Raw genomic sequence first — 27941 nt, 5'->3', positions numbered from 1 at the left:
TGCATGTTAAACAACATTTTACTGAAAGGAAATTGAAGATTGAGACTATTTATAAATCTTTGAAATGAATCAGTATTTCATAAGGTATATAAAAGTTAATATTTCAACAGAAACACAGCAAAAGTAAGCTATTTCTAAATCATCCACAGCAAGATTATTGCCCTGTGCAGGAAGGCATCTAAAGAGTTGAACATGTTGGTATTAATAAGGCACTGCCACCAAACTGGTTAAGATAATGTACACAGAGCACACCCCCTTTAGTTGCATTAAGAATAGCAAGAACACAAATGTCACTTATGCTTGGATCCTTCAAACTGCCAGTTACAATTTGCAGGCATACACCCATTGCCAGAAATGGCTGGCCCCAAACATTTGAGATGCTTGCAACCTCTCCACTGAAATTAGCCAGAAAATCATTACTCATTGTTCTAGTATTCTTTTCATAACCCAGTTGGACTAGAAACATGCTAAGCAGATTTTTAAACCAATGCTGAGAAAGTTTACTCAAATCTCAATTTGGGATTTCTAACTATTGGCCAGAAAGATCTTTGAATGATATTATTAAAATGTCAATACACTCAAGTCTCAAGGGATTAGCAACTTGACTTCTGACTGTAATATTAAATATTACAACATGGGCAATAATTTTCTGCCCTTCCTTCCCCAGCAAATGAAGTTACATTTTGATCCTACAGTCTCCTTACATCTATGCATTTATTTGCAAATAAATTTGCCCTGGACAATGGCATTACCATCCAGGTGTCAAAGCATTCACCAATTACAATCTTTAAGATATAGTTCAGCATGACACTATCCAATGTTACGCTTTAAAGATAATCACAATTTGCTTCAAAGTAAAGTGCTCAAAGCCAATCACTAGAATCATAAGCATACAGCAATATCTACAAATTCATTTGTATCTACTATGGTTCTGCACAACATGGAATACTCCCTACCAATGTTCCCTCTAAAGTGTAAAACTTAATAGTTTCACAACAGATACTTAAAAGCCAAATTTTGTAGTAAGTGTACAACTTCGTTAACACAGTAGAGAAAAGAGTACATCAGCCACACCACCAGTATGCAACTTGACAGCCTTCATTTGATCTTTTTAACGCTGCAGAAATATATCAACAATCGACACTAACAATTAACAGAACAGCACATATCTAAAGGTCAGTATCTTGAAATGAAAGGTAAACTCAAAAGCCACAAATTGATTACTATGTTACACTGGATTTAAGACCTCTGACAAAATCTAACCATTCTGTATCGTTTCACGAAATACTAAATTCAAACACTCACTCAACAGTTCTGATAACAATCCTCTGTGGACAAACTATAAATTTACTTATTAAAACAGCACAATTTCAGTAAATCAGACGTGTCATAGAAATTTTAATCTTTTTCCTGAAGATCTTTTATATTACCAAAGAATTATGCAAGTGTACAGCATGTTAACCAAAATGGTCTTGAAGTTAACTCTACATTCCATGCTTCAGTGATGCAATAGTAGTAATTAATCTCCCAGAGCTGACTGTAATCTTTATTACTGCATTAAGCCAAACATTCACATGGGAATTGTATTAGAACAGATTGTTTGTGCATGGTTGAAAAAAAAAAAATCTATTCCAAACTCTTCAAATTTTCTAACTAAGTGTGATAAAACAGGAGCTATAATTCAGCACAATTATATGCAGCAAAGTATCGTTGACTATTTCAACCAAAAAATGTAACAGAACTCTCCTAGATTACTACAAAAATGTGTTTTATGGATGACAGCAAGGTGGCAAGTTTGATTCTTATGATGCTTACCACAAAAATTTAAAATGAAATCAAAGAGCTTCTATGTCCATACAAGATAATGGACTATCCAAATATAATACGACACAGTAAGTTATCAGGAGAAGAGAATTTTTAGTGGCGGATGTATATATTGAACAGCTCAAGTGAACTTGAATTGCACCTCAGATTTCATTGTCAGTTTTAAAATCAGGCTTGCAACACAATACAAATTGTCACTAGGTTAACAGTCAACCAAAGACCAACTTCAATTCTGAAGTTAAATGTAGCTTAATTAAAGATAAAGCTTTTAGAAATGCTTGGCAGGTACCAAATATTTTGAAAATACCATATAGCTATAGAAATCAAAATGACATGATGAAGAATCCATGACCCAAATGTTTTCGAAAATGCATTTTAACACTTTCTATATACTTCAAAAAGACAAAATAGTCTTCTGAATGATGTCCACACATTCTCTTAATTCATCTTCCTTGATGACGAGGGGTGGCGCCAGTCTAATGATATCCCCATGGGTTGGCTTAGCTAGCAGACCGTTATCACGTAGACGAATACAAACTTTCAGTGCATCAAAAGCTATAAAGAGGAATAAAAGTTAAAGAAGCTATTGAGATGAAGTGTTCTAAAATCATTCAAAACAAATCTTCATAGCTTGTTCATTGTTTATGTAGTGGAAAGTTGTCATTAAAATATCTTTCAACAGTAAGTACAATTTTAAATATCACCTTGCTTTCACCCTGCACTGTTGAGCTGGAAATGCAAGATAACTAGTAAGGTTGCTACCCAATGGCTTTATGTATAGGCTCGGACTAGCTTGGATCCAAATAGAATGCTTTAGCTAAATAGCCAACAACTAAAAAGTACAGCTCATGTTCACTTCCTCCTAAAGGTAGTGGCTATGTGGAAGGGCGAAGGAAAATTAAATCTTTTAGGTGAAGCAAGAACTCAGTAGAACTGAGTTGAAAGCAAACAAGTCATGGTTAATACTTTATCCACTATTTTGGGTCAACTTTGTTCATGCACTTTATGACTCCTAAAGGATTAAAAATTGAAAAATACACTTACCTGATACAGAACTCCTTAGATTGGAAGGGTCCAAAGTTTAAACAGGTCACAAATTAGCTGATCTTAGTGGGGATTAGTAGGAACGAGAAAGTTACACGTCCATAAATAGAAACATTCGCTCAATATTTAAAACTCAGAATGTTACCTACTTCTGGCTGTATTTCCAACATTTAAAATGTTCAGTCTGCATACCAGAATGTTTATTATATTGCAGTTTAACTTCTGGCAGGAATGACCATCATCTAGACCACTCACATGACAACAACTTCCACTGACAGGTATTACCACTGTGCTGCTGACCTAACAATCAGGATCAGACAGATATTCACTATGCCAATATAGACTATCTTGAATTGCGTTCCACAATCTCTGATCCTTTGGCTTATCATTTCTCACTGTAGCACTACCATTCAGGCAAGCCAAACCTGGCTCAATGGGAGCAGAAAAGCACGTTAGGAGTAGCACCAACTTAGAGACAAAGAATGAAACAATATGAAATTAAAACTCTCATGGCATAGAAAGATGCATCAGTTTTTGAAAACAAAGCTTCATGTAGTCTAACAACTCAGATTTCCCACCCTCCACAATAACCCTACAAATTAGTTCTTCTCATACATGCCTAACAGAATAGAATTCCAGTACCCATTGCAAGGACAACTGATATTTATCTCAGTTGTTCATATCAGCATCAATGTAAACTTTAATGAGTAACATGTACAGATTAAAAAAAATAGGACAGCAAGTGATTTTCTATGCTCTTCCTCAACTGTGCTAAAGGGAGCACAAAACCATTTCCTGAAGGAAATGCAACCACATTCAGCTCTTCTATCAAAGGTTTGACACTTTGTTGTTGGCCATTGCTCATAATCCAAAGCATCAGGCCCTCACTTGAAACAACGGTTAAAGGGCAGCAATGACCCTGACACCATATATGAACCTGCTACCCTCAGTTCCAGGATGAATCAGTAGTGAGATGACAGGCTCTCCAACTGCTTACATGACTGCAGCTTCAATAACACAAGATGTTTGTCATCCAAGGTAAAATAGTCAGTCTGATGGGCACTAACAATTAATTTGAATACACACTTCATCCACAATCAGAGATTGCAGCTACAGCATGCACCAACCAACTCAAGGCAGTTTTGTTTTTAAAAGCAGTACATCACAAACTCATTAGCTCTATCACCCAGCAGGGTGGTATGAGATGCATGAAATACCATCACCTCAAAACTCCACTTCCAAATCACACAACATCGGACTTGGTGCATGGAGGCTCTTGACATTGTTCTTTGGGCAACTACAGTACATAACTATATAGCTAGGCATAGATAAGCGAGATCAAGTGACTCTCGAAGAATACAAGGGACTAGGGGCAGTCTTAGGGAAATCAAGAGGGCAAAAAAGGAGATACGAAATAGAATTGGCAAACAAGGTTTGAGGATAATCCAAAGTACATTAAGAGCAAAAAAACAGTAGGGAGAAAACAAGGCCCTTTGAGGATCAATGGGGTCCTGTCCATGGAACTACAGAGGATGGGAGAGAAACTAAAATGAATATTTCTCATCAATTTTTGCTACGTAAAAAGCAAATGGAGGCTACGGAACTAGGAGAAATAAATATGGATACCTTCAAAACAGTCTACATTTCAGAAGAGGAAGTGCTAGAGGTTTTAAACAAAGGTGGATAAGTCTCAAGGACTTGATCAAGTGTATACTAGGACATTATGGAAAGTTAGGGCAGATATTGCAGGGCCCCTAGCAGAAATATTTGTATCATCTAACAGGTGAGGGTGGCTAATGAAGGGTGGCTAATGTTATGCCTTTATTGAAGAAAGGCTGTAAGGAAAAGCCTGGGAACTATAAACCTGAGAGTCTGACATCAGTGGTGGTTAAGTTTATAGACTCAGTTGTACAGCATGACCCTTCAGTCCAACTCATCCATGTCAGACTGATATAGTCCCAATTGTCAGCATTCGGTCCATATCCCTCTAAACCCTTCCTGTTCATGTACCCATCCAGATGCCTACTGAATGTTGTAACTGGACCACTTCCTCTGGCAACACATTCCATACACTCACCACCTGGTGTGAGAAAAGATTGCCCTTCAGGTCATTATAAATCTTGTCCCCTCACATTAAACCTATGCCCTTTAGTTTTTTTTCTCTTCTCCCTCGGAAAAAGACCTTGGTTTTTCACCCTACCCATGCCCCTCGATTTTATACACCCCTATAAAATCACCCCTCAGTCTCTGACGCTCCAGGTAAAAACACCCCTGCCTACTCAGCCTCTTTGTAGCTGAAAACCTCCAATCCCAGCACCATCCTTTAGATGAAGCCTTTCAAGTTTAACATCGGAGACCAAAACTGAATGCAATATTCTAAAAGTGGCCTAAGCAATGTTCTGTTTCGCCACCACATAACATCCCAAACTCCAGTACTCAATTCACTGACCAATAAAGGCAAATGTACCAAAAGCATTCTTCACTATTCTGTCTGTGATTCCAACGTCAAGGAACTATGAACCTGATCCCAAGGCCTTTGTTCAACAACATATTCTAGGGACCCTACTATTAAGTATACAAGTCCTGCTCCTCATCTGCCTTACCAAAATGCAACAGTTCACATTTACCCCCCCAAAAAAAATCTCCATCTGAGAGATGCCAAATCTCCATCCTTAGCTCCAGGTTCTCTAGCTTTTGCATTTTTCCCCACAGTGAATACCAACACAAAATACTCATTTTGTATCTCACCCATTTCCTGGGGTTCACACAGATGGCCTAGTTAATCTTCAAGAGGCCTATAATCAGTGTTCAGCAGGGATCAGTGTTGGATCCTGGATAAATTTTGGTAAAACAAACAAGGACACGATTTATACAATTAATGGAAGGGTCCTGGGTACTCTTGTCAAACAAAGACCTAGGGGTGCAGGTACATAGTTCTTTGGAAGTTGCATCACAGGTAGACAGGGTGGTTAAGGAAAGCATGCTAAATGCTGTCTTCACTGTACAGACCACTGAGTATAGGAGTTGCAATGTCATGTTGAGGTTGTACAGGGTAGTGGTAAGGCCACTTTTGGAGTGTATGTACAGTTCTGGTTTCCCTGCTGCAGGAAGTGTATTATTAAATTGGAGGGGTTTCAAAAAAGATTTACCAGAATGTTTCAAGGAGGATTTAAGGATAGGATGGGACTTTTTTCACTGGAGCAAAGGAGGTTGAAAGGTGACCTTACAGGGTTTTATAAAATCATGAGCAGCATAGATAAGGTGAACAGCAAATGTTTTCCCTAGGGTGGGTGAGTTCAAACAAGGGGGCATATTTTTAAGGTGAGAGTTGAAAGATTTTTTTTAAAAAAAAGGACCTGAAGGGCAACTTTCTCCAGAGGGCAGTTCATAGAGAGAATAAACTTCTAGCAGTAGTAGTAGTAGTAATAGATGGAGGTACAGTTGCACAATCAAAAGACATTTAAATAGGTACATGAATAGTAAAGGCTTAGAGGGACAAGGCTAAACACAGGCAAGTGGGACTAGTTTAGTTTGGGAAACTTGGTCAGTATAGTCAAGCTGGATGGAAGGGTTTGGCTCCACGTTGTATGGTCTGGCTATAAATTTTTATGTACAGTAGAAGGTTAGACCATTTAATGAGCTGCATGAAAGGAGGTCTAAGGTAATGAAACTGATGAAGAATTCAAACACAGGTTTAATTGTAAAAGATGTCAAAGAATACCTATCAAACTTCTAGTTGTAGAATGTAAGACTGTGGGCTCAACTTCATACATTTGGCTTTGCACTTCTAGATACAGTTGGTCTCCCTTGTAGTACGACAATTATTTTACAGATAATACTTTACAACTGCTCTATGTGCTGAAATCTAAGCTCTCTGTTCGGTGTCCAAAGAGTATTCTCTAATAATTGGAGAAGTTGAGCTAGTGTATGGAATGCAAATGAGCAAGAGGTATTGAAAAACTGCTAGCCCATACCTTTTGTTTCTCTAATAACAATGGCATTCAGTAATCCTTTTCCTCTTACAGCAGTCACAACATCGGATGGCAATTTCATCAGCTCACTTCGGAGAAGCTTTCCCATTTCCTCAGAATTTTCAGCCAAATTTTCTTCTTCAAGAACCTGTATATTTCAGTTAAAGGACATGGAGGATAAATAATTTAGCCCAGAAACAAAAGCACAGACTTAAACCAGCTTCCCTTTTTTTAAAACATACATTAACTACCATCCAACTATTCACGATTCCTCAACAGAAACAGTTTGCCTCAATATATCTACATGGAGATGTTTTCTGATGACAGTTCCAGATTCCACAAGCTTTTAGATGAAAAACATTCCATTAGATGTGCCTCCTAACTTCAAGTTTCTTCACTTTTAAAAACTTCCTGCAGTTCATATGTGAAACCTTGAAACTGAACAACATTACTTAGTTACTTCACATTTCTGAAAACTGCAGCATGAAATCATATTCAAAAAGGAAAGCAGCCAAAACAAATCATTAGAATTTCTGTCATATTTCCAAACTACCTTTTCGAATACCATCCAAATTTGTAGCCCTCTGCTTTCCCTAAATAGCCTCAAAGCCAATTTCTGGTCTGCCCACATGACCACAATTGTCAAAGTTGTCAACGTATATGCTTTTAGAGTTCCTTAAAAAGGAACATTCTCCAATAATCTCAAGCATAGCCCACCTTCAGTGTTTTCAATTCCAATGTGTAAACTAAATTTCTTGTCAACATTCTATAGCATTAGCAAGATTGCATCCTTTGCTTTCTTTCACCATTCATGTTATGGAAAACAGAGCAATTGTGTCTGTGCCAATGATTTCCACCATGGCTGTGAAGGACATGGTTACACTGAGATGCCTTTTTAATTTCAGAGTCCTGGGTGCGTTCAGTTTCCTTTCAATCCATGGGAGCAAAATCAAAGTAATCATTTGGAATTCAAGAGGAATGGGTTCTTAAGCTCATCAAGCCTGGTACCCCTTTCACACCACAAACCAGCAAATGATCCTCCACCCCAAACTATATGCAGTAAAGTATATCCTTCCTTAAAACAGTTACTCAACATATGATCTCATCAAGCCTCAAGAGTGGCAACAAAACTTAACACCCTGAAGGTTACAATTGATCAGAAACTGAACTGGACCAGCCAAACACATGGCTCAAGAACAGAGCGAAGGTCAGGAATATCACTGCAAATAAGTCACCTCCCAACTTCCAAATGCCTGTTCACCATCTCCTAAAGAAATCAGCAGTATTATACCACATATGAGTATAGCTCCAACAACATTCAAAACAGCCCGACTCCATGGAGTACAATGCAGCCAATTTGATTGGCACCGCATCCATCACCTTCAACATTCAGTGTGTCAGCAGTGACTTGTGCTCCATCCACAAGCTGCACACAGTAATTTGCCAGACTCACCTGACAGACCTGACCAAATCTATGGCCTCTACAAGCAAGAAGGACAAATGTGACAGATGTATGGGAACACTTAACCACAAGTATGCTTTCAATCACACACCATGTCCACTTGGAACAATATCACCAATCCTTATCTGTTGCTCAGTCAATACACTGACTCCTTTCCTATCAGTATTGTCAATGAACCTACACCATAAGAACTACCTCAGTTCAAGAAGGTACACCATCAAGGACAATTAAAAATGAGCAACGCTGACCTAGCTAGCAATGACATCTATGAATGAGCACCAGAAATTCCTTATTTTTGCATTATTCCATTTACCTTAAATACTTGTTCTATCTGCATGCTAATTGCTGATCTATAATGACACCTGGATTATGTAATACAACAATTTCAGTCTCCCCCATTCTAATAATATCTCTATTATCTGAATACCTGATTATCCAAAGGGGATCTCAAGGTCACAACAGAAACATTACGTCAAAGAGCGGTTTCAACCCCGATTATGTCTTTTGTTTACAGGTATAATGATTAAAAATAAACTGGGCTCACTGAAATGCTGCCAAGAACAGTTGTAGACAGCCGAGGCATTGTCTCCAAATTAGTGACCTTCTGCCCTCTTCCCCGCATCCCCCCACCCCGACCCACACTTTCACTGGAGATCTACACAGGAGTGTATCCTCAACCCCTCTTCCCCAGATAATCGCTCCAACATTGTCCTGTACAGGACAGAGGTAGAACCTGTCAAACAGTTGTGTATGTGTCTGTGTGGTATTTGGAGACTTAACCCACAAAGGCAGCACCATTCTTACTCTTGGTATGCAGTCCGGCTGCCCCGGAGACGGTAGGGGTGGACAAGGGTGCAGGGTTGAGGGAGCAGGATTGGGGGCAGGGGCAGTGTTGGACAGGGTCCGGGATGAGCAGGGGTCTCTCATGCAATGTGCTTTTGCCTCATCTCCTGAACGGAGAGCAGACTTCACAGAAAACTCCAAGCCCCAGAGGAAATCAATTAAACAAATTCAATTATCCGAACAAAATAGTGTCTGCCCATCTCGTTCGGATAATCGAGGTTCCTGTGTACACTTTTCCCAATTTCCCCAGCCAGTGTTGTATTGCCCATATCTTTTAAATCGGTCAATTTTTTTTTTACTTATTTGCTTAATCTAGATTCCTTAGCAGAGGCTGATCCTTTCCCAAAACTTGCTTTCCACTTATCTTCAGAAAACGTGGTGACAATACAGTCACTCCTTCGATCAAAGTTATTTACATGGGTCATGAACAGCTGATGTCCCAACATTAACAAACTAACCAGTGAGGTTTTGGGTAGCACAATGGCTCAGTGGTTAGGACTGCTGGCTCACAGTACCAAGGACCTGGGTTTAATTCCATTCTCAGACACTATCTTTCTGTGTAGAGTTTTCACATTCTTTTACTGTCTTTTAGAGTTTCCTCCAGCAGCTCCAGTTTTCTAACAGTCCAAAGTTGTGCAGATTAGGTGGATTGGCCATGCTAAATTACTACAATATTAAATTGTTCGTGGCATCCAGGGTTGTGCAGGCTAGGTGGATTAGCTATGAGAAATGCAGGGGGTTGGATTTTCAGAGGCAGTGTGGACTTGATGGGCCTATGATTGATCCCAGCTTAGTTTGTTAATTAGCAATTTCTCTCTGCACACTAAGAGATGACCCAATCTCCATGAACTCTGATCTTGTGCAGCCTTCATGGGCAGTGTGGGTAGACAGGAACTTGGAAATGTGTATTTGCACTCCAAAAAAGATTCAGTCTATCCACACTGCTCACCATATTTTACCACAAAATTGTAAGTTTGTAGCTTCAACTGTCACTTGCTTTGTCAATTTGGCAGAACATTAATCAGATAGGGTTAAGTGGAATTCTGAAATTATACAGACCCTTTTAACCTCTTACTTCAGTAAGGTCTTCAAGGTTCCACATGGTAAACTGGTTAGCAAGGGTAGATCACACAAATTGAGAGAACTAGCCATTTGGATTCAGAACTGGCTCAAAAAAGGTAGAACACAGAGGGTGGAAGGTTGTTTTTCCAGACTGGAGGCCTATGACCAGTGGTGTGCCATAAGAATTGGTGCTGGGTCCACTGCTTTTCGTCATTTATATGGAACATAGGAGATATGACTAATAAATTTGCAGATAATGCCAAAATTGAAGGTATAGTGGACAAAGATTACACCTCTACAACAGGATCTTGATCAGATGGGCCAATGAGTAGCAGAGGGAGTTTAATTTAGATTAATGTGAGGTGCTGCATTTTAGAAAGACAAATCAGAGCAAGACTTGTACACTTAATGGTAAGGTCCCGGGGAGTGTTGCAGAACAAAGAGACCTTTGAATGCAGGCTGACAGTTCCTTGAAATGGAGTCACAGGTAGATAGCATAGTGACAAAGGCCTTTGCTAGGTTTGCTTTTATTTGTCAGTGCATTAAATATAGGAGTTAGAATGTCATGTTGTAGCTGTACAGTACATTGCTTAGGTGACTTTTAGAATACTGCATGCAATTCTGGTGTCCCTGTTTAGGACATTGAAACTTGAAAGGGTTCAGAAAAGATTCACAGGGATGTTTCCAGGTTGGAGGGTTTGAGCTATAGGAGTGGTTGAATACACTGGGACTATTTTCCCTGAGCATCAGAGGCTAAGGGGTGACCTCAGAGGCTTACCACGTCATTAAGAGCATGGATAGGGTAAATATACAAGGTCTTTTCCAATTTTTTTGCGTGGAGGGGGAAGGGGGGGGGGGGGGAGAATGGTTCCAAAACTGGTGGGTATAGCTTTAAGGTGAGGGTACAGATTTAAAATGGATCTGAGGGACAACCTTTTCATAGAGGGTGGTGAGCATATGGAATGAACTACCAGAGGAAGTGAAGGCTGGTACAATTTACAACATTTAAAGGCCATCTGGATGGGTATATGAAGGAGAAGGTTTAAAACAATATGGGCCAAATGCTGGCAAATGGGACAAGATTAACATAGGATATCTGGTCAGCATGGACAAGTTGGACTGAAGGGTCAGTTTCCTTGCTGTATATATCAGATTCTCAGATCAGCTATCTAGCTTTAAACTTCCCCTTCATAACTTTGCCAAATTTTCCTCTGTTGATGAAAGAATGCCTTTAAATCATCCTAAGGACTGGTTTTATAAATGGCTCAGGTTTTCCTTCCTTCAATTTTTACGCATTAATCCCAAGTTATTTTGTCTGCTCAATGTACCAAATATTTACTTGGTTTCACAAGTTAATATTCCATCAGCTCACCCAAAAAGCTGATCTTATTTTTCAAAACTCTACCAATCACTGATTATCTTTCTTAAATCTACTTCAGCTAAATGTATTATCTAAATACTAGGTTCCTTAAGTTATACACTCCTACTTATCCAATGTTCAAGAGACCAATGTTGAGTACTAAATCAAGGTACATCAGAACTTGCTGTTCCATTTCTTCCAGCTAAAGCTTTGAAGAAAGATGGGGCTCACGTCAATTTAACTCCTCCCTTTCCCAAACCACTTCCAACACCCATTACCCCAATAATTTTTTTCATATGCCTGTTTAGTATTCTCTCCCACTTGCCAGGAACAAATTATTTGTATCTAAATGGCAGCTTTTTTTTTAATGCTTATTCACTATAACCATGATAATCTAAGATGGAACTTATTGGCAGTGAAAAATCAAACTAATTGCACATATTTCTAATCAAACATACCTCAAGTGCAGCAATAGAAATACGACATGCCAATGGATTGCCACCATATGTTGATCCATGCTGACCTGGTTTAATAGTTAGCATAACTCCATCATCGCACAAAACCGCCGAGACCTGTAAAGAAAAATTACCAACTGTATTCCAAGAAAAACAGACAATTGTCAGCAGTGCGATGCACAACTAATGACATTCCTGCTAATATTTCTAAACAAGTCTCATTCACTTGATTAAATTTATTTTGCGTCCAACCATTGAGCTTTTGGAGAATTATTGCGCAAAGTAATTTTAAGCTTTCTGGAGCAGAACTGGGAGAAGTATGGTCCAGAGGAGTTTTAATTTGGTCTATGCCTGAACCAGAATTTCCCCAAATACTTGATGGGCCAAAAGAATAACAGAAGTGAAACTAAGTTGGAGTTGGCCAAGAAGACAGATTTATATGAGGCCAGCATGTTGTGAGACAATCACATAGGAGAAATGAGAGGGGCAAGTATTTGTTTAATATTGATTATATTACTGCAGCACTGATGTACATTTTTATTTGGCAAGCTCATACTCCAATTTCAAAACTTATCAACTTATTTTTCACTACAGTTTAATACTCTATAAAGAGTCAAGTCAACTCATTTAGTTGTGTTTCCTATTTTTCTCAATCCATCAGCAAAGGTATGATTCTGACTGCCAACTGGTGCAGGCAGTTAAATCTCCTTCAGAATTTATATAGACTTAAATAGAGGTGCTCAAATTCAGGAAGGATACTGATTTCATAAATAAGAAAAAAACTATTCTTAGGAGAGAAAGTCAGTCCGGGGACAAATTTAAGCTAATGGCAGACAAAATGAACAAAACACAAAATTTGGTCAGAAGTCAGACAACACCAGGTTTAGTCCAACAAGTTTATTTGGAATCACAAGCTTTCGGAGCATTGCTCCTTTGTCAGTTGACTTCTGGTGTCATCTGACTCTGACCTTGTTCACCCCAGCCCTCCGAGTCATAGAAAATTTGGATTATCCTGCCAAAGACCATGAGCTTTAAATATTGAAGTAGAAGTGCCGAGATATACACCCATGAAGATTTCAATCTGCAATCTGCTTTAAAATTTTAAAGTGGGTATGTTAGGGATTTGTTGATGCACTTCCAAAAATTAGAACTGAAAAAACACTTTTCCTGCCAGAGATAGCTAAAGTTTAGATTTTTGGAAGGATAAGAAGAACAATGCAAGAGAAAGTGAAAAACGCATGTTTCATGTTAGAGTTTCGTATTCGAAGAAATTGTAAAACAACCTCTTTAACAGAAGATATGAAAAAAATCAGATTCATTCATTCAATAGCACTTTTTAATGTTACTAAATCCTAGCTTTAGGAATTAAAGTTGGGAGAGGGCACATGTCACTTCTTCCTACAAGACAGCAGAGACTGCTTGAGATGCCTTTTCTTTATGACATTGTCATCATCTTTTCTTTACTATTTTTCCCTTGTGGTTCTTGCAGCACCATATTGCAGACCATAGTAAAAAGTATACATGGCTGACAACAAAGAGGTTAGGAATCTAAACAAAAATGGTTGGAAAATACTCAGCAAAACAAACAGCATCTGTCAAGAAACAAGGTGTGATGCTGGAGATTGTTGATGTTATTGTAAAGAGGGATGACCAACTGCATTGTTCATATTAAGCCAAGGTGTGGAAAGGAAGGCACACTTGGTTTCATTAGGGTGGCACGGTGGCTCAGTGATTAGCACTGCTGCCTCACAGGGACATGGGTTCAATTCCAGCCTCAGGCGACTGTCTATGTGGAGTTTGCACATTCTCAAAATCGTCGTGGGTCTCTTCCGGGTGCTCCGGTTTCCTCCCACAATCCAAAAGCTATGCAGATCAGGTGAAGCGGCCATGTTAAAATTGCCCATAGTGTTAGGTACATTAGTCTGGCCCGTTTCCGGGCTGGAGGGAATCTAATCTAATCATTATTCAAATCCTATAGTCATCCTAAAAAAGGAATTTTTGTTTCAAAGTTTCTTTATAATAAACTGTTGCTTGCTATTACATAACTTGATCATTACTGAAGACTAGGCACAACAAAGGTTTTTCATCTTTCACTCATCAGGACAAATGCAAAAATATCAATTTCAAGAGGAGCAACAATTTATGCTGCATGTGAGAAACATGCAGCTTTGCTATGGAGAATAATTAATTTAATTTGCAGTGCGCTGCCCTATACAACTTCTATACATGGTCAAAATACATTCCCACTACAGTGCTGTACTACTGTAACACATCCCCCACCCAGTGTGTGTTATGGAGTGTCTGACAACACTGGTTTAGATAATACTGAATTTGATGTACTAGTCACTTCCCAGGATAATTACTTGGCAGAAAATTTGTCAAACAATTTCTTCAGCCAACTAATAACTTACAGCAATAATATTTGTTCCAAATATTAAACTCCAGTAATCACTTTTCATCTAGATTTTCAATTCATCAGCCCACATTTTCCTTGTACTCATTTATAGGCGTAGTGTTGAATTGTTAAATATTTTCTTTAAAACACAGGACATTTTACTTAGCCAAGACTTTTTTCTCTAGAGGGCTTTAATGACACCAGAAATGGTGTATTTCAACTAACCCTAACAAAGTGTGTTGCAAGTTCATGCAAACTGACTGGATTAAGGATTAATTAAAACATTGTGGTTAAGTCACACATCAGTTCCAGCGTGACAGGTTCAATTTCATGAAGTGTGGATCTTAGTTGAACTTCGACAGCAACTTGGTACCTCAAACCACATCACTCACAGGATACACTCCTCCAGAGAGGGCTTTTCCAAGCATAACAATATCTGGTCTGACATCTTCATGATCACAAGCCAAACGCCGCCCAGTCCTAGCCAGACCAGTCTGCACTTCATCTGCGATGAACAGAACCTGTGTAATGAAACAATCATAACTAAAGATACTCCAGTTAAATTTAAACTAGTAATGCTTGTAACTGTAATGTCTTTGCAACTCACATTATGCTTTGTACATAATTCTCTCACTCCTTGAAGATATCCTTTGTCAGGAACAAGTACTCCAGCTTCTCCCTGAATTGGTTCCACCATAAACGCTGCCATGTTAGGATCCTGGAATGCACGCTAAAGAGACATTTGCAATTATATCATAGCAATGCTACAAAAATGTAATCGAAAGCATTGTTTTGCAGTTTGCAACTGTTAATACCTCTATTGCCGGCAGATCATTGTATGGAATAATTTCGAACCCAGGCATAAATGGTCCAAACCCTTCATAACTACTCGAATCTGTTGAACTGGAAATAGCAGACATGGTTCTACCCCAAAAATTACCAGCTGATGGAAGAGAGTTTAAAAAAGGATAAAATTGGTTAACATGTCTTGAACATTAGGCACTTGAAACTCTAACTCCATTTACACAAGTATTTCCGACATGAGTTCAAGATGCAGGTCACAAATTTGTGGTATTTCATGAAAATATGTTGGCTACCCAAAATTTATGTTTTTCTAATCTGATGATTTACTAGAATTAAAATTATGTAATAATCAAATGATAGTTTTTTTATTTTATGAACTATCATATTCATTGCCAACTAAAATAATAATTTATGGTTCAGTCCTAGAGCAACCTGAAGTGTAAAATAATGCACTTGCAGAGTGCCAACGAGGCAAGAGATTGCACAAGGATAAGACTCTGGAAAATACTTCCATCAGAGGGATCTAGATATGTACATCCACGATTCCCTGAAGGTACTAGGTAGGTAGATGAGGTGATTAGCCAAGACATATGGAACATTTGTGTTCTTTGCCTTGGCTAATAAATGCAAGAGCAAAATGCTTACATTGGAGCAACACAAAAAGCTAGTTACACAATAGCTGGTGTACCACACAGCTCTGGTCACCACATTATGGTAAGGATATGGTTACACGAGAGAGTACAAAGGAGATTTGCTAGGATGCTGCCTGGGCAGGAGGTTCAGAGATATGACAAATGGATAGGCTGGGGTTGGTTTTCTTGAAGCAGGTGGTCAGCAGATGACCCAATATAGATTTTTAAAATTATGGGGTTGAACAGGGTGAAAAGGAAGGCACTTTTTTCCATTAGCAGTTGGGTCAATAATCAAGGAGCAGTGATTTAAGTCAAGTGATGGAAGAAAAAAGAACGGTGGAGAAGAATTTTTGTTTTATTTAGAAGGTGATGACATTCTGAAAGTCACTGCCTAAAAGAGCGATCGAGTTATAAGCTCGACATTTAAGCAGTTTTCAGATATTCACTTACATTGCCATATGCCCCACAGCCCCGGGGACTAAGCTGGAAAATGGAATTAATGTAGTCGGATTTTGGTGAATGGCAGACAGTGGGTAAAATGGCCTCCATTTGAGCTGTAAACATCCAGGTTAAGGGACCAATGTTAAATTTCATACTTTACTCAATCGTGGGCAGTCTGTAAAAGGTGTTTCAATAATAATGGAATCTTGTATCAAGCTATGTCCCCCTTTTTATAATATCTTACCTGCAAAAAGGATCTTTGCTTTATATTTGGGAACTCCTTTAACTTCATATGCCCATTTACGAGCCAACTTGCAAGCACTTTCTCCTGCTTCCACACCTAAAATCAAATTTAAGAATACAAAAACAAGATCCGAAACAATTACCAAAAGTCAAACAGAATTTGGTTTGCAAAGCAAGAGTAAAGTTCCAAACTCAAATTCCTACATTATTTTGTTAACATTAGGAATGTTAGAAAATTTTGACATAGCAAGAATGTAAAGTCCATACTGCCAAACTTCAAGTCATATTCTATGCATTATAAAGTGCACTCTTCACAACAGGGATAGTTCATGACATCCATTCTATTATGTTGGATGGAATTTCATGTCCTTCCAGGGATTGGAGTACTTAGCCATCAGAAATCATGAATAGAAAGTCACAAGACTAAAACTTTCAAATGTTGCTCACTGCATTCAAAGTGAAATGATTATGTTTATGTTGAAAATGTCTCATTTAAAATTATGTCTGGAAAAGAATAGTAACAAGTAAAGAATTCAGCAGTAAGCAATACGAAATTGCTACTTGATCACCAAACTAGAATACTGGACAAGTGAACAGGACCAAAGCAGCCAGACTGCAATTAATTTGAAAATCACACACCAGGTTATAGTCCAACAAGTTTATTTGGAAGTACAAGCTATTGGAAGCTGCTCCCTCATCAGGTAGCTGTGCAGCAGGATCATAAGATGTAGAATTTATAGCAAAAGATTACAGTATCATGTAACTGAAAAGAATGCATTGAACAAACTTAGATTGCTGTTAAGTCTTTCATCTTTTAGAATGGTTTTGGTTCATTAATATGCAAATCCCAGAACTTCTTTCCAGTCACATTCGAGATAACACAAGGTTTTATTAAGACACACAGAATGTATTGAAGGTATGAAGTTAGAGTCTGTCTGGATCCCAGTCTTTAGTCAGACTGGTTCTATTTCCAATGTAGGAATTTATAAAATGATACATGGATTGACTGCCTGCATATTGTATGCTTTTTGAACAAAATAGAATGTCGGCAAATACAAATTCACCCCATAGACCTACGTGTTCAGAGCGTGGAGCAGAGAGACACGCAGCATAGTGTAGTGGGGTCACCTGTAGTGTGACATGAACCCAAGACCCCCGTTGAGACCATCCTCATAGGTACCCGAACTTGGCTATCAGCATCTGCTCAGCCACTCCGTGTTGTTGCGTATCCTGAAGTCCGGCTTGGAGGATGGTCACCTTAAAATGCAAGGCAGAATGTCCCTGATGCATTCCCCAACTGGGAGGGAACATCCCTGTCTGGCGATGGTTGCACTGTGTCCACTCATTTGTTGTCAACGTCTGTTTGGTCTCGCCAATTTGCCATGCCTCGGGGCATCTTTGCCTGCAGCATATGAGATCGACAATGTTGGCAGAATCACAAGTACTGCCACGTACATGGTGGGTGGTATCCCCACATGTAATGGTGGTATCCATGTCAACACTGACACGTCTGATTGCCATGACAAGGTTGTACAGTGTGATGGTTGATGTTGTCCTGAAGGCTGGGCAGTTTGCTACAAACAATGGTCTGTTTAAGGTTTGGCAGTTGTTTAAAAGCGAGAGGTGGAGGTGTGGGGAAGTGTAGTGTATTGGTGAGGTGCTCATCCTCATTGATAAAGTATTGCAGGCTACGAAGAACATGGCATGATTGCTCTGCTCCCAGGAAGTACTGGACAATGAAGAATACCCTATTGGTTGCATCCAGTGTCTGTATCCTGAGGAGGTAATTACAGTTTCTCACTGTAGCATGTTGGAACTGGCGATCGATGAATTGACTGCAACCCATTCTAAAAGATGAAAGACTTAACAGCAGTCTAGGTTTGTTCAATATATCATTTTAGTTGCATGACACTAACCTTTTGCTATAAAGTCTGTGTCTAATGATCTTGCTCCACAGCTAGCTGAAGGAACAGCACTCCAAAAGCTGGTATTTCCAAATAAACCTGTTGGATTATAACCTAATGTTGTGTGATTTTAACTTTGTCCACCCTGGTCCAACACCAGCACCTCCACATCTTAATTAATTTAAGTATAACTAATCAAAATATTAGAAATAAAAAAGGAGAAGACTTAAAATCTTCAGTCTATTGGTCAATCATTATCTCATTGTGAACAGGTAACATGTTAACGTCCTGCAAGAAAAAGGAAATCATACTGTTACCAAATTTTCCAAAAGACAGGGATAACTGGGCTCATAAGAAGGAAACAAACAGACAATTAACTCTAGAGGAAATCAGTGAAAGAAATCTACCATGTAAAGATGCATGATGGGGCATATCTATTAATAAGCCCTGGTGGGATACTAATCAGTAAGACATTGACAAATACTTGTACCCTGATAACTTATGCACAGTATAATTTGCTTTGACAGCAGGGATTTAGTCAGTCATTCAGTTGCTATCTGGTTCTAAGTCCAAATTAGTTTACTCAGAAGAGCACTTTTTTTTTTACATTGTTGAAATGTTCTATTTGCAAACACAAGAAATAACCCAACCATGTGTAAATGACAATGATCTGCAGGTTAAATTTAATTTTAAGCAACCAGTCTCCGAAAATAATCGGCAACTAGAAGCATTTATCTGAAAGGCAGATTAACTTCAAAAAATTCAAGTTAAAGAAGAAAAGAAAACAACAAAATTGGTAGAATTGCAGACCAAAATAAACAGGGGAAATTAAGCCTTTTAGCAATTAATAAATAAGTTATCCTTAACATTAGCAAATAAGCAGAAATTTTGTAAAATTAGTCAGATCAAGATTGCACATGTCAAATAGTGTCAGATCTTCAATTTTCTACACAATGAGATATTGAACAGAGGACAATTACATTCTTGCAGTCATCTACAAATATCCCCAATGTATACTTAAAAGATGAACTTCAGATATTGGACAATACAAACTCGTGCCTTATAGAAACTGAAATGGAATAGAATTTTAGCATACCATAAGAAAATGTCCTTTTTTAAAAAAATCAGCACTGTGAAGGACTATTAAATAAACATCATCTACTAACCTGTATTCATTGGCAACACCTTGTTGTAGTTGAACAGCTTTGTGACATACTCTTCATACTCTCCCAGTACATTATTATAGAAAGCTCGTGAAGTGAGAGTCAATTGATCAGCTTGAGATTTAAGTGCTCCGATAATCTTTGGGTGACAATGGCCTTGATTCATAGCACTGTAAGCACTCAGGAAGTCAAAGTACCGTCTGCCTTCCAAATCCCATACATAAATTCCTAAAAAGATGAGTATGATCAAAGCTGTGACTACAGTTAAATAGGTATTCTTGTAAATTAAACAAGTCCACTTTAGCAAAAATGAATTCACGAGCAGAGTGAAAATGCCAAATTCTCTCTTACTTTGCTTTGTTGTGAAACCTGTGAAATGATGCAAACAAGATCAATTTGAGGAAGATTCCAAAGCGGGAGATGCTGTAGAGTTGAAGCTGGCAGCATAAACATTTTCAGTCAGATGCAATAGATGATTTATTCCAAATATATGAAAATAGCTAGGAATAAGATTAGTGTACCTAAACGCATCAACTTGTGCGCACTCAATATGCCCAAGCAAAACCAATAATCTTCAACAATTGTTAAAACAGTTTGAGACAAGTTCAAGGGAGTTTTGATAAAACTGCATAATGCTCTAGCTAGATTATACTGGTGAATGGTGTCTAGTTCAGATCTCTGAAGCACAACAAAAAGACAGCGATAGAAAAAGGACTTCGATTTCAGTAAAGCTCCAGATAAATTTGAACTTTTCAGCCTAACGGACACCATTGTCTGCAGCCAAGAGCAAGAGTCTAGCCATTGTGTTGCCTACTAGTGCCGTATGTGGGACATCTGCTCAGGGCTGACATGGTATTGGAAGGGGGAGAATCCCAATGGCCGTGGTCATCTTTGAATAGGAAAGAGGTTCCGCACAAAGACAGTAACTAAGCACTATACTAAAAAGCAGAAGTTCAAAAATTATGGTCACTGAATTTTTACTTGAGCAATATGCAAATCGACAGCATACAAGCTAGAAAAATGAATAGGTGGGCTCAAAGACTGGAGAGAGAAGTGGGCTCCAGTTTGTGGAGCACTGCCACAAGTAATGAGGAAAGTAGGAATGGTACTGTTGGGACATCTACATCTAAGGCATGCTGATGTCAGTTTTCTTGGAACCTGCATAATTAGAAAAGTAGATAGCATTTTAAACTAAGTGGGGAAAGTGAGCAAATGTAGTAAGACAAGTATATCAAAGAATAGAGACAAGGTAAGAAAAGAAAATATTAACATGGGAAATGAAGGTCAGAATGGCAGAAAGGAACAGAAAAAAGCCTAGAAACATACCAATCAAGGTGTTACAAAGATAACAAAAATGCATTAAAGGCTCTGCCTATTAGATGTACTGCATTCATAAAGTAAACTAATTGACAGCAAACATTGAAGTAAATAAATATAATCTGAGAGCCACGACAGACATGGCTCCGGGATACAGCTGATTGTGTCCTGAATATTGAGGAGTATGATATTCAAGAATAGAAACTAGGATTAAAAGTGGAACACTTAATTAAGGATGGCCTGTGCTTTATAGTTAAGACAGAAAATGGTAACGTAAATTGTTTTACAAACTAGGAGAGTGATCCATGCAATCCCTCACAGTAAATACAATGTATGACAAAGTATGTAAGAAATATCTGACAGTTGTGAAAAGGGGACAGCAATGACCATGGGTAATTTTGACATATATATATAAATAGGGGGACAAAAATCAAATTGGTAGAAGTGGCCTGAAAGAGGAGTTCAAAGAACGTTTGAGGTAGTTTATGAGAGCAACACATTCTGGAACCAAAGATTTGTTATTGTGCAATGAGACAGAATTAGTGACCCTAAAGGCATTTTTAGGTACCAATAACCATAATATGACAGTTTTACAGCTAATTTGAAAGGAAGAAGAATGGCTCTAAAGCCAGTATTTTAAATTTCATTAAGGGTAATGAAACCTCAGCCAACACAAGTAAAGTGAACTGACACTCTATTCATTTGTCCCTTGTCTAATATCGATGGAAAACACTAAAGGAATCTATCTGAATAAGTAACGGGAAGTTAATAGCAGACAAGAAGAAAATGGCAGAACGCATGATTCAAATTTTGCTTTCCTCATGAGGCAGGATATAAAGAATAAACAAACAGTGTAGTAACAGCTGTGAATTAGGAGGAAGGGAGAGAGGAACATAATGAAATTGTAATCACGAGAAAACAGTACTAAGCAATGGATGACACATCTAAGGGCCCAGATTGATTTTTCTCAGTAGGATTGTGAGAATTCATGGGATGCAGGCATTGTTGGCCAGGCCAGCATTACTGCCCATCCCCAACTAAGGGAATCATACTCCTATGGATTTTTGTGAAGTCACATGCAAGACAGACCAAACCAATTATGGCAGATTTTCTTCCTTAAAAGGACATTAGTGAACCAAATGGGTTTTATGTCAGTCAATAATGATCGCATGGTCATTATTGGACAAGATTTTTTTCTAATAATTCCAATTTTTTTTTTAAAAACAGAATTTTCATTAACTGCCACTTTGGGATTCAAACTTCTAGTACAGAACATTACCTTGAGGTTCTGGACAACCAGGGAGAAAGTGAGGACTGCAGATGCTACAGATCAGAGTCAAGAATGTGATGCTGGAAAAGCACAGCCAGTCAAGCAGCATCCGAGGAGCAGGAGAATTGACATTTTGAGCATGAGCCCTTCGTCAGGAATGGACAACCAGCCTAGTAATATTTACACTATGCCATAACCTCTCCAAAACCAGAGGGTCTTAAAAACCTCTGGTAATGAGGCAGCAGAGGAGTTGGAGTTGATTTTCCCAAATTCCCTATATTCAGCTAAGATTCCAGCAGGCTGGAAAGTAACAAATATATCCATTCAGAAAACAGGCAGCCACAGGCAAGTTAACTTGACATATGTTCAAGGGAAGATGCTAGAATCGAGCAAAGCTCTTAGAGCTTCACACTTCAAAAAGTTAAACGTAAAATTGAGAAGGGTCAGCATGGTTTAAAATATATTGGAGTTCATTGATCGAATAATGTGCACTGTGGGTAAAGGGGAATCTGTACTTCATTTCCACATAGGATTTGATGCCACGTCAAAGCTCATTTTGGTAGATTAAGCCATGTATAAAAGGTGCAGGTGGCAACATACTAGCATGGATACAATATTGGCTAGCTGGCAGAAAACAAAATATAATAAGTGGACCCTGTGCTGGTGCGTCAACATTTGACAATTTGTATAAATGATCTAAAAACAAAAAAGGACAAAACAACTAGTAAAATTCATAAACAACAAAGGTAAGTAGAAAAGTATGTTGTGAAAATATAAGGAGGTTGCAGACAAAAATAAGTTGAGCAAATAAGAAAAATCTGGCAGGAGTATAATGTAGGAAAATGTGAAGTTTACTTCAACAGCTAAAATGAAAAAGCAGAGCATTACTTAGTGTGGAAACAGCTGAAGAATTCCAAGATGCAGACAGATTTAGTTATAGTGCATGAGCCACAAGATGTCAGTGCTGGTTTGCATTTAATTGAATAAACAATTAAGATGCTTTGCTTTATTGCAAGACGAATTAAACACAAAAGAGTGTTACGTTTTAGTGATGCAGGGCATTAAGTGAGATAATATCAAAAAAATCTAAATGCAATTTTCATCTCCTTATATAAAGAAAGGAAACGCGTTAGAGTAATTCAGGGGAGGTTTGCTAGATAGACACATGAAATGAGTAGAGAGTGTGGTGCTAGAAATGCACAAGTCAGGTAGCACCAGAGGAGCAGGAGAATACACTATTCAGGCAAAAGCCCTTCATCAGGAATCTGATGAAGACTCCTGATAAAGGGTTTTTACCCGAAAACATCAATTTTCCTGCTTCTCGGATAGTGCCTGACCTGTGCTTTTCCAGTACCACACTCTATAGACTCTAATCTCCAATATCTGCACTCCTCACTTTCGCCCAGATACATGAAGTGAGTAAGTTTAATTGCGAGGATAGGTTAGACCGACTCTGGTCATTTTAATTTGCACTTAAGAGTGAGGGATGACTTGACCGAAGTATATAAGATCCTGAATAACTTTGACAAAGTGGGCCGAGAAAGGATGTTTCTGGAGGAATCCAGAATTGCAGGGCACAGTTTTAAAGTTAAGGCCCCCCCCTTTCAAGGCATATCAGATTTTTTTTTATCTCCCAAATGTTTGAGAGACTTTGGAACACTGGTCATTGAATTTATTTCTGCTTTTAAAGTTTAAAAGTTACTGGGAACTTGGAAACTCAAAACATGAATAAATCAATCATGAACATATTGTACAGCAGAGCAGGCGCAAGAGGCCAAATGATCTACTTCAGCTCATAATTCTATATATACTTGCAATACAAAAACAACATCCACTATTTCACTCAAAAGCACAAAAACATACTGTGGAAACATTTGCCTTGGGCACTGTTGGTTGTAGAATTGATTACTGTGTCAAGTATTCAGCAATGCTTACCTTCCCCTTTGGCCAATGCTACAGGCAGTGGACTGTAATTATGTGCCCCATATTTTTCTTCACGTGCAAAGACTTCTTCTGAAGTGAGTGATTTCTCAATTTTTAATGATGTTTCTGTGGCAGAGTAAGCTACAGTCTTGAATCTTTGTCTTAAAGTTGAAGTGCAGGAATTTATGCACCATGAGAATCGGGACAGCATTTTTAAAAATGTTCAAGCTTTTCTATACAAATAAAAGAAACAGAGTTAGTTATATATTAAATGTTATGCAATTTAAGTAGCAATATAGTCTTGGGCTCAACTCTTATTTCATCTCAATGCTTCAGCTATGATATTGAAACATTCAAATGGCTTTAAACTAACAGTGAAGTATGTGTGGATGAAAATATGAATTACTTCCTGATTCCCAAACAGCAATGGTAACACCAGTCAATTTAAAATTTCTGGTCTACACTAGAATATTTATTACACAATAACACTGCTGAAGGACCAGAGCTAGAAGATATGACAAATGATCAGCATTTAAAAAGGAAAGAATGATTGAGAGACTCATCTCCTGATTGGTATGCATGAGGCACATTTCCAGAATTCCTGAACAATCCAGACAACTCACAAAATAAGCCTAATTCTTTCCTAATATTCCACAGAAGGCAAAATCTTATCAATCCTTTACATATCCATGATGCAATCTGACGTCTGATGCCAAGGGCATCATCAAATTGCATCACACCCAAAAAAGTACCGCTCCCTACATAATTGTACAACCAACTCAACAAAGTATATTCATCTGAAATCACCACAATATAGTTCATAAGTATGCATTTTTAGGATAACTCTTCATGAAATCAAAACTAAAACAGTAATAAAAGATTGAACAACATATTTGAATTTGAATGTTTTTGCGTATGCAGAGTTCATGTAATAAAGTCTGCACAACTGCTCATTTCAGTGCCAATGGAAACTTGGAACATAGTAATCTGATTTTCAGATGATGCAATATTCAGGAATCATTGCTCTATTTAACAAAAGGATTAGTTTATACAGCCTTGGATGAACACCTCTGACGCAAGCACCAATATACAAATATTTACAGAAGTTGATTATATTGTATTTTGCAAACAGATTAAGGTATAAGGAAGGCAATTTATTTCCTCCTTCATTCTACTCTCGGCCCAGAGTCCAACCCCAAAAAGACAGTCTTGAGCAGCTTCAGTTTGCATTTTTTTTACTCCTTTTGTGAATTAAACCATTATATTGCAGCCGTGCAAATCAAAATATTACATCGTCTTTGTTTCAGATTTTCCACAATGCTGTAAATACTAAATCGCAAACAGCATCTGGGACAGAAACAGTTTAGGTGAAATGTTTCATGCTACAAATGCTGTCTCATCTCCAACTTTTTCTCAACTTATTGCTTTACTACAATTTCAAGCGCTTAGGTTTAAATCTGAAATTATAAACTGTTCTTCTTGCTGACTTAAGGTTCTCAAAAAGAATTTATTCCACACAAAGTTTTACTTTGCGATCAAACCCAATAAAGTTTGTTAAACTACACATAAACCTAAACATGGGTATTATTTGACATATGACCCTTCAACTTGGCACCACTCAAACTGTCCTACCTGTCCATCTTCCTTCCCACCTACCCGCTCCACCCTTCACTCCAACCCATCATCACCCCCCCTCATCTACCTATCATATTTCTAGCTATCTTCCCCCCAGCCCCCACCCCACTCTCATTTATCTCTTAGCACCCTTGACCCCCACACCCCCCTCCCACATTCCTGATGAAACGTCAACTCTCCTGCTCCCTGATGCTGCCTGACTGGCTGTTCTTTTCAGCACCTCACTTTCTGACTCTGATCTGCAGTCCTCACTTTCTCCTATTACTGGATTAGTGGTGCTGGAAGAGCACAGCAGTTCAGGCAGCATCCAATCCTATTATTTGACATGTTACAAAGTTATCCATGAAATTTTATTTTTTCAACAAATCCCAATTAGTTTTTTTTTCAAAATGTCAAAAACTTTAACTGAAATTCAAATGCACTAAGGCTAAATTAAAACAGCTTGGTCCAGCTTCACCCTCCTAGCACAAAATGTAAATTATAAATCATGTACATACACTGTTGAGTCTAAAATAAACAATATACTTCCTTTTGAAACCAGCTTAGGAGAAACTGATGAAAAGTTTGATTAAAGATCAACCCAAATCAAAAATCATTGCCCATTCACAGCCTGGTCAGGTTTGTTTTCACTTATAACATACAAACTAATTCTGCATTTATAATAGATATTCATACAAATCGCACTTTAAAACCAAAATAAACATAAATAAAATAAAATCAGCAGTCAATTAAAAGACTAAATCTCAAGAGCATTAAAATGCAGCTCATGGCTTCCTTTAAATTTCAAAAATATATTTTTCAGAAAAATGTCTCTACATATCAAAAGAGTTCGGTTCTGTCCAGTAGCACATGAAGAAATAAATAAACATTGCAGTTCGACTATATCCAACCAATAAAACAAAGGCATTTCTGATTTGCGCAAGGTTATATTCCAACGTAAGCAATGTGGCACTTATATATTCTCCAAAGTGCGCTGCACAACTAAGTGAGACAGACATTTGTTGAGAAATAATTTTAGCAGATCTGCAGCTTGTGGGCAGGTCCTGTGCGGGCCAATCACCAGGGTCCCTTTTGGTGGAGGAGCTGGTGACCAGAAACCGGGGAGCTTTGCTTCGAATATGTTGCAAACTGAAGACAAAGCAAACACCTTCCTCCCCAGCCTACGTTCCCGGTTGCACCTCAACGCCCCCGCCAAGAAGCTTCTCGATCTTCCTTCCATCCTAACGCAACCTGAGCGCATCAAAATACACGCAGTCACAGTCCACTTCTGCTATCATCCGAGTCTGCACGAACTGTGTATTCTGCAATCGGAGACTGCGGCTGTCTCCACATCCTGCACAGCCCCATTCCCCTACCCTCCCCAGATGGCAGACAACCCACCCACTCTCTCCGAATAGCAGGCCTGGGGCAGTTCTATTGCCCCAGGAACTGATACCTCGGCCAGTCGCAGCGCGGGGCGGATTTGCCAGTGTTCTCCACCATAAAGGATTAACACGCCCACGCCTGGCTGGCTGGCCCGGGCAGGGGAGGGTTGCATAACCGATAATTACCACCGCCTGCCACGAGCCCCGGCTGCCCGATTCTCAGGCGGTCAGGGAAGAAGGTGCCGAGCTCGATACGTACACGCTCGATGGTCTCGATCCTCACCTCCTCTGCTGCCGTCGGTTTGATGAGAGTAGCTACGCGCGCACGCCCGACGACCGTTTAAATGGGCGCGCTCGCGAGAGGACCACGTGTCGCCGTACGTTAGCGCGAGCCGGATGGGTGCGCTGCGAGTTGGGAACTGCGTCACAAACCGCCCCCGTGAGCGGGGGAGGCCATTCGGTCCGTTGTGTGCTGGTGCTGGTTCCCTGCAAATGATGAAATCGGTTCGTTAGCGTGATGTTTTCTTTACCCATGGTCAGGTGGTTTTTTTTCCCCCCCCCAACCCTTTGGCGTTTAGGTGCTGGTTGAATTACCTCAGAAAGCCGCCTTCTGCTTCCACCACGTTCTTAGATTGTGCATACCCGAGTCTGATCGCTGGCTGTGGAAGAAACTGCTGCCTAGTGTTGTCATTACTTATTTTCTCAATCACCTTAAACCCTCTGTTAACCCACCAATTGGTGCCAAAATATCATGAACAAACATTAATGGTATTCAGAAGCAGTGTTGGTCTGTGATTTAGTGGGTAACTTTTGGGTGGTGGTGTGAAAT

The 27941-nt window shown here is 38.8% G+C and overlaps 1 protein-coding gene across 4 annotated transcripts; it reads right to left on the bottom strand.

Annotated features, from left to right (window-relative positions):
* Positions 1-27486, bottom strand: oat (ornithine aminotransferase). Of its 4 annotated transcripts, none has more exons than XM_060842024.1 (10): positions 27372-27486; positions 24126-24346; positions 19607-19831; positions 16538-16633; positions 15232-15359; positions 15024-15146; positions 14809-14937; positions 12025-12138; positions 6843-6987; positions 1-2379 (listed from the first exon to the last, which is right to left on the bottom strand). In XM_060842024.1, the coding sequence occupies exons 2-10, from the start codon at positions 24322-24324 to the stop codon at positions 2219-2221; spliced, it is 1320 nt and encodes a 439-aa protein (XP_060698007.1). In that variant the 5' UTR covers positions 24325-24346; positions 27372-27486; the 3' UTR covers positions 1-2218. The 4 variants fall into 4 exon arrangements, with proteins under 4 accessions (XP_060698007.1, XP_060698008.1, XP_060698010.1 ...); XM_060842025.1 differs by having other exon boundaries at positions 27396-27486; XM_060842027.1 differs by lacking the exon at positions 27372-27486 and adding an exon at positions 27299-27368.
* Positions 27487-27941: the final 455 nt, after the last annotated feature.

Source organism: Hemiscyllium ocellatum, chromosome 22 (assembly GCF_020745735.1).
Source record: "Hemiscyllium ocellatum isolate sHemOce1 chromosome 22, sHemOce1.pat.X.cur, whole genome shotgun sequence".
Classification (NCBI taxonomy): Eukaryota; Metazoa; Chordata; class Chondrichthyes; order Orectolobiformes; family Hemiscylliidae; genus Hemiscyllium; species Hemiscyllium ocellatum.
Note: the sequence above shows the minus strand (reverse complement) of the source record. Positions and strands in the feature narration are given on the sequence as shown.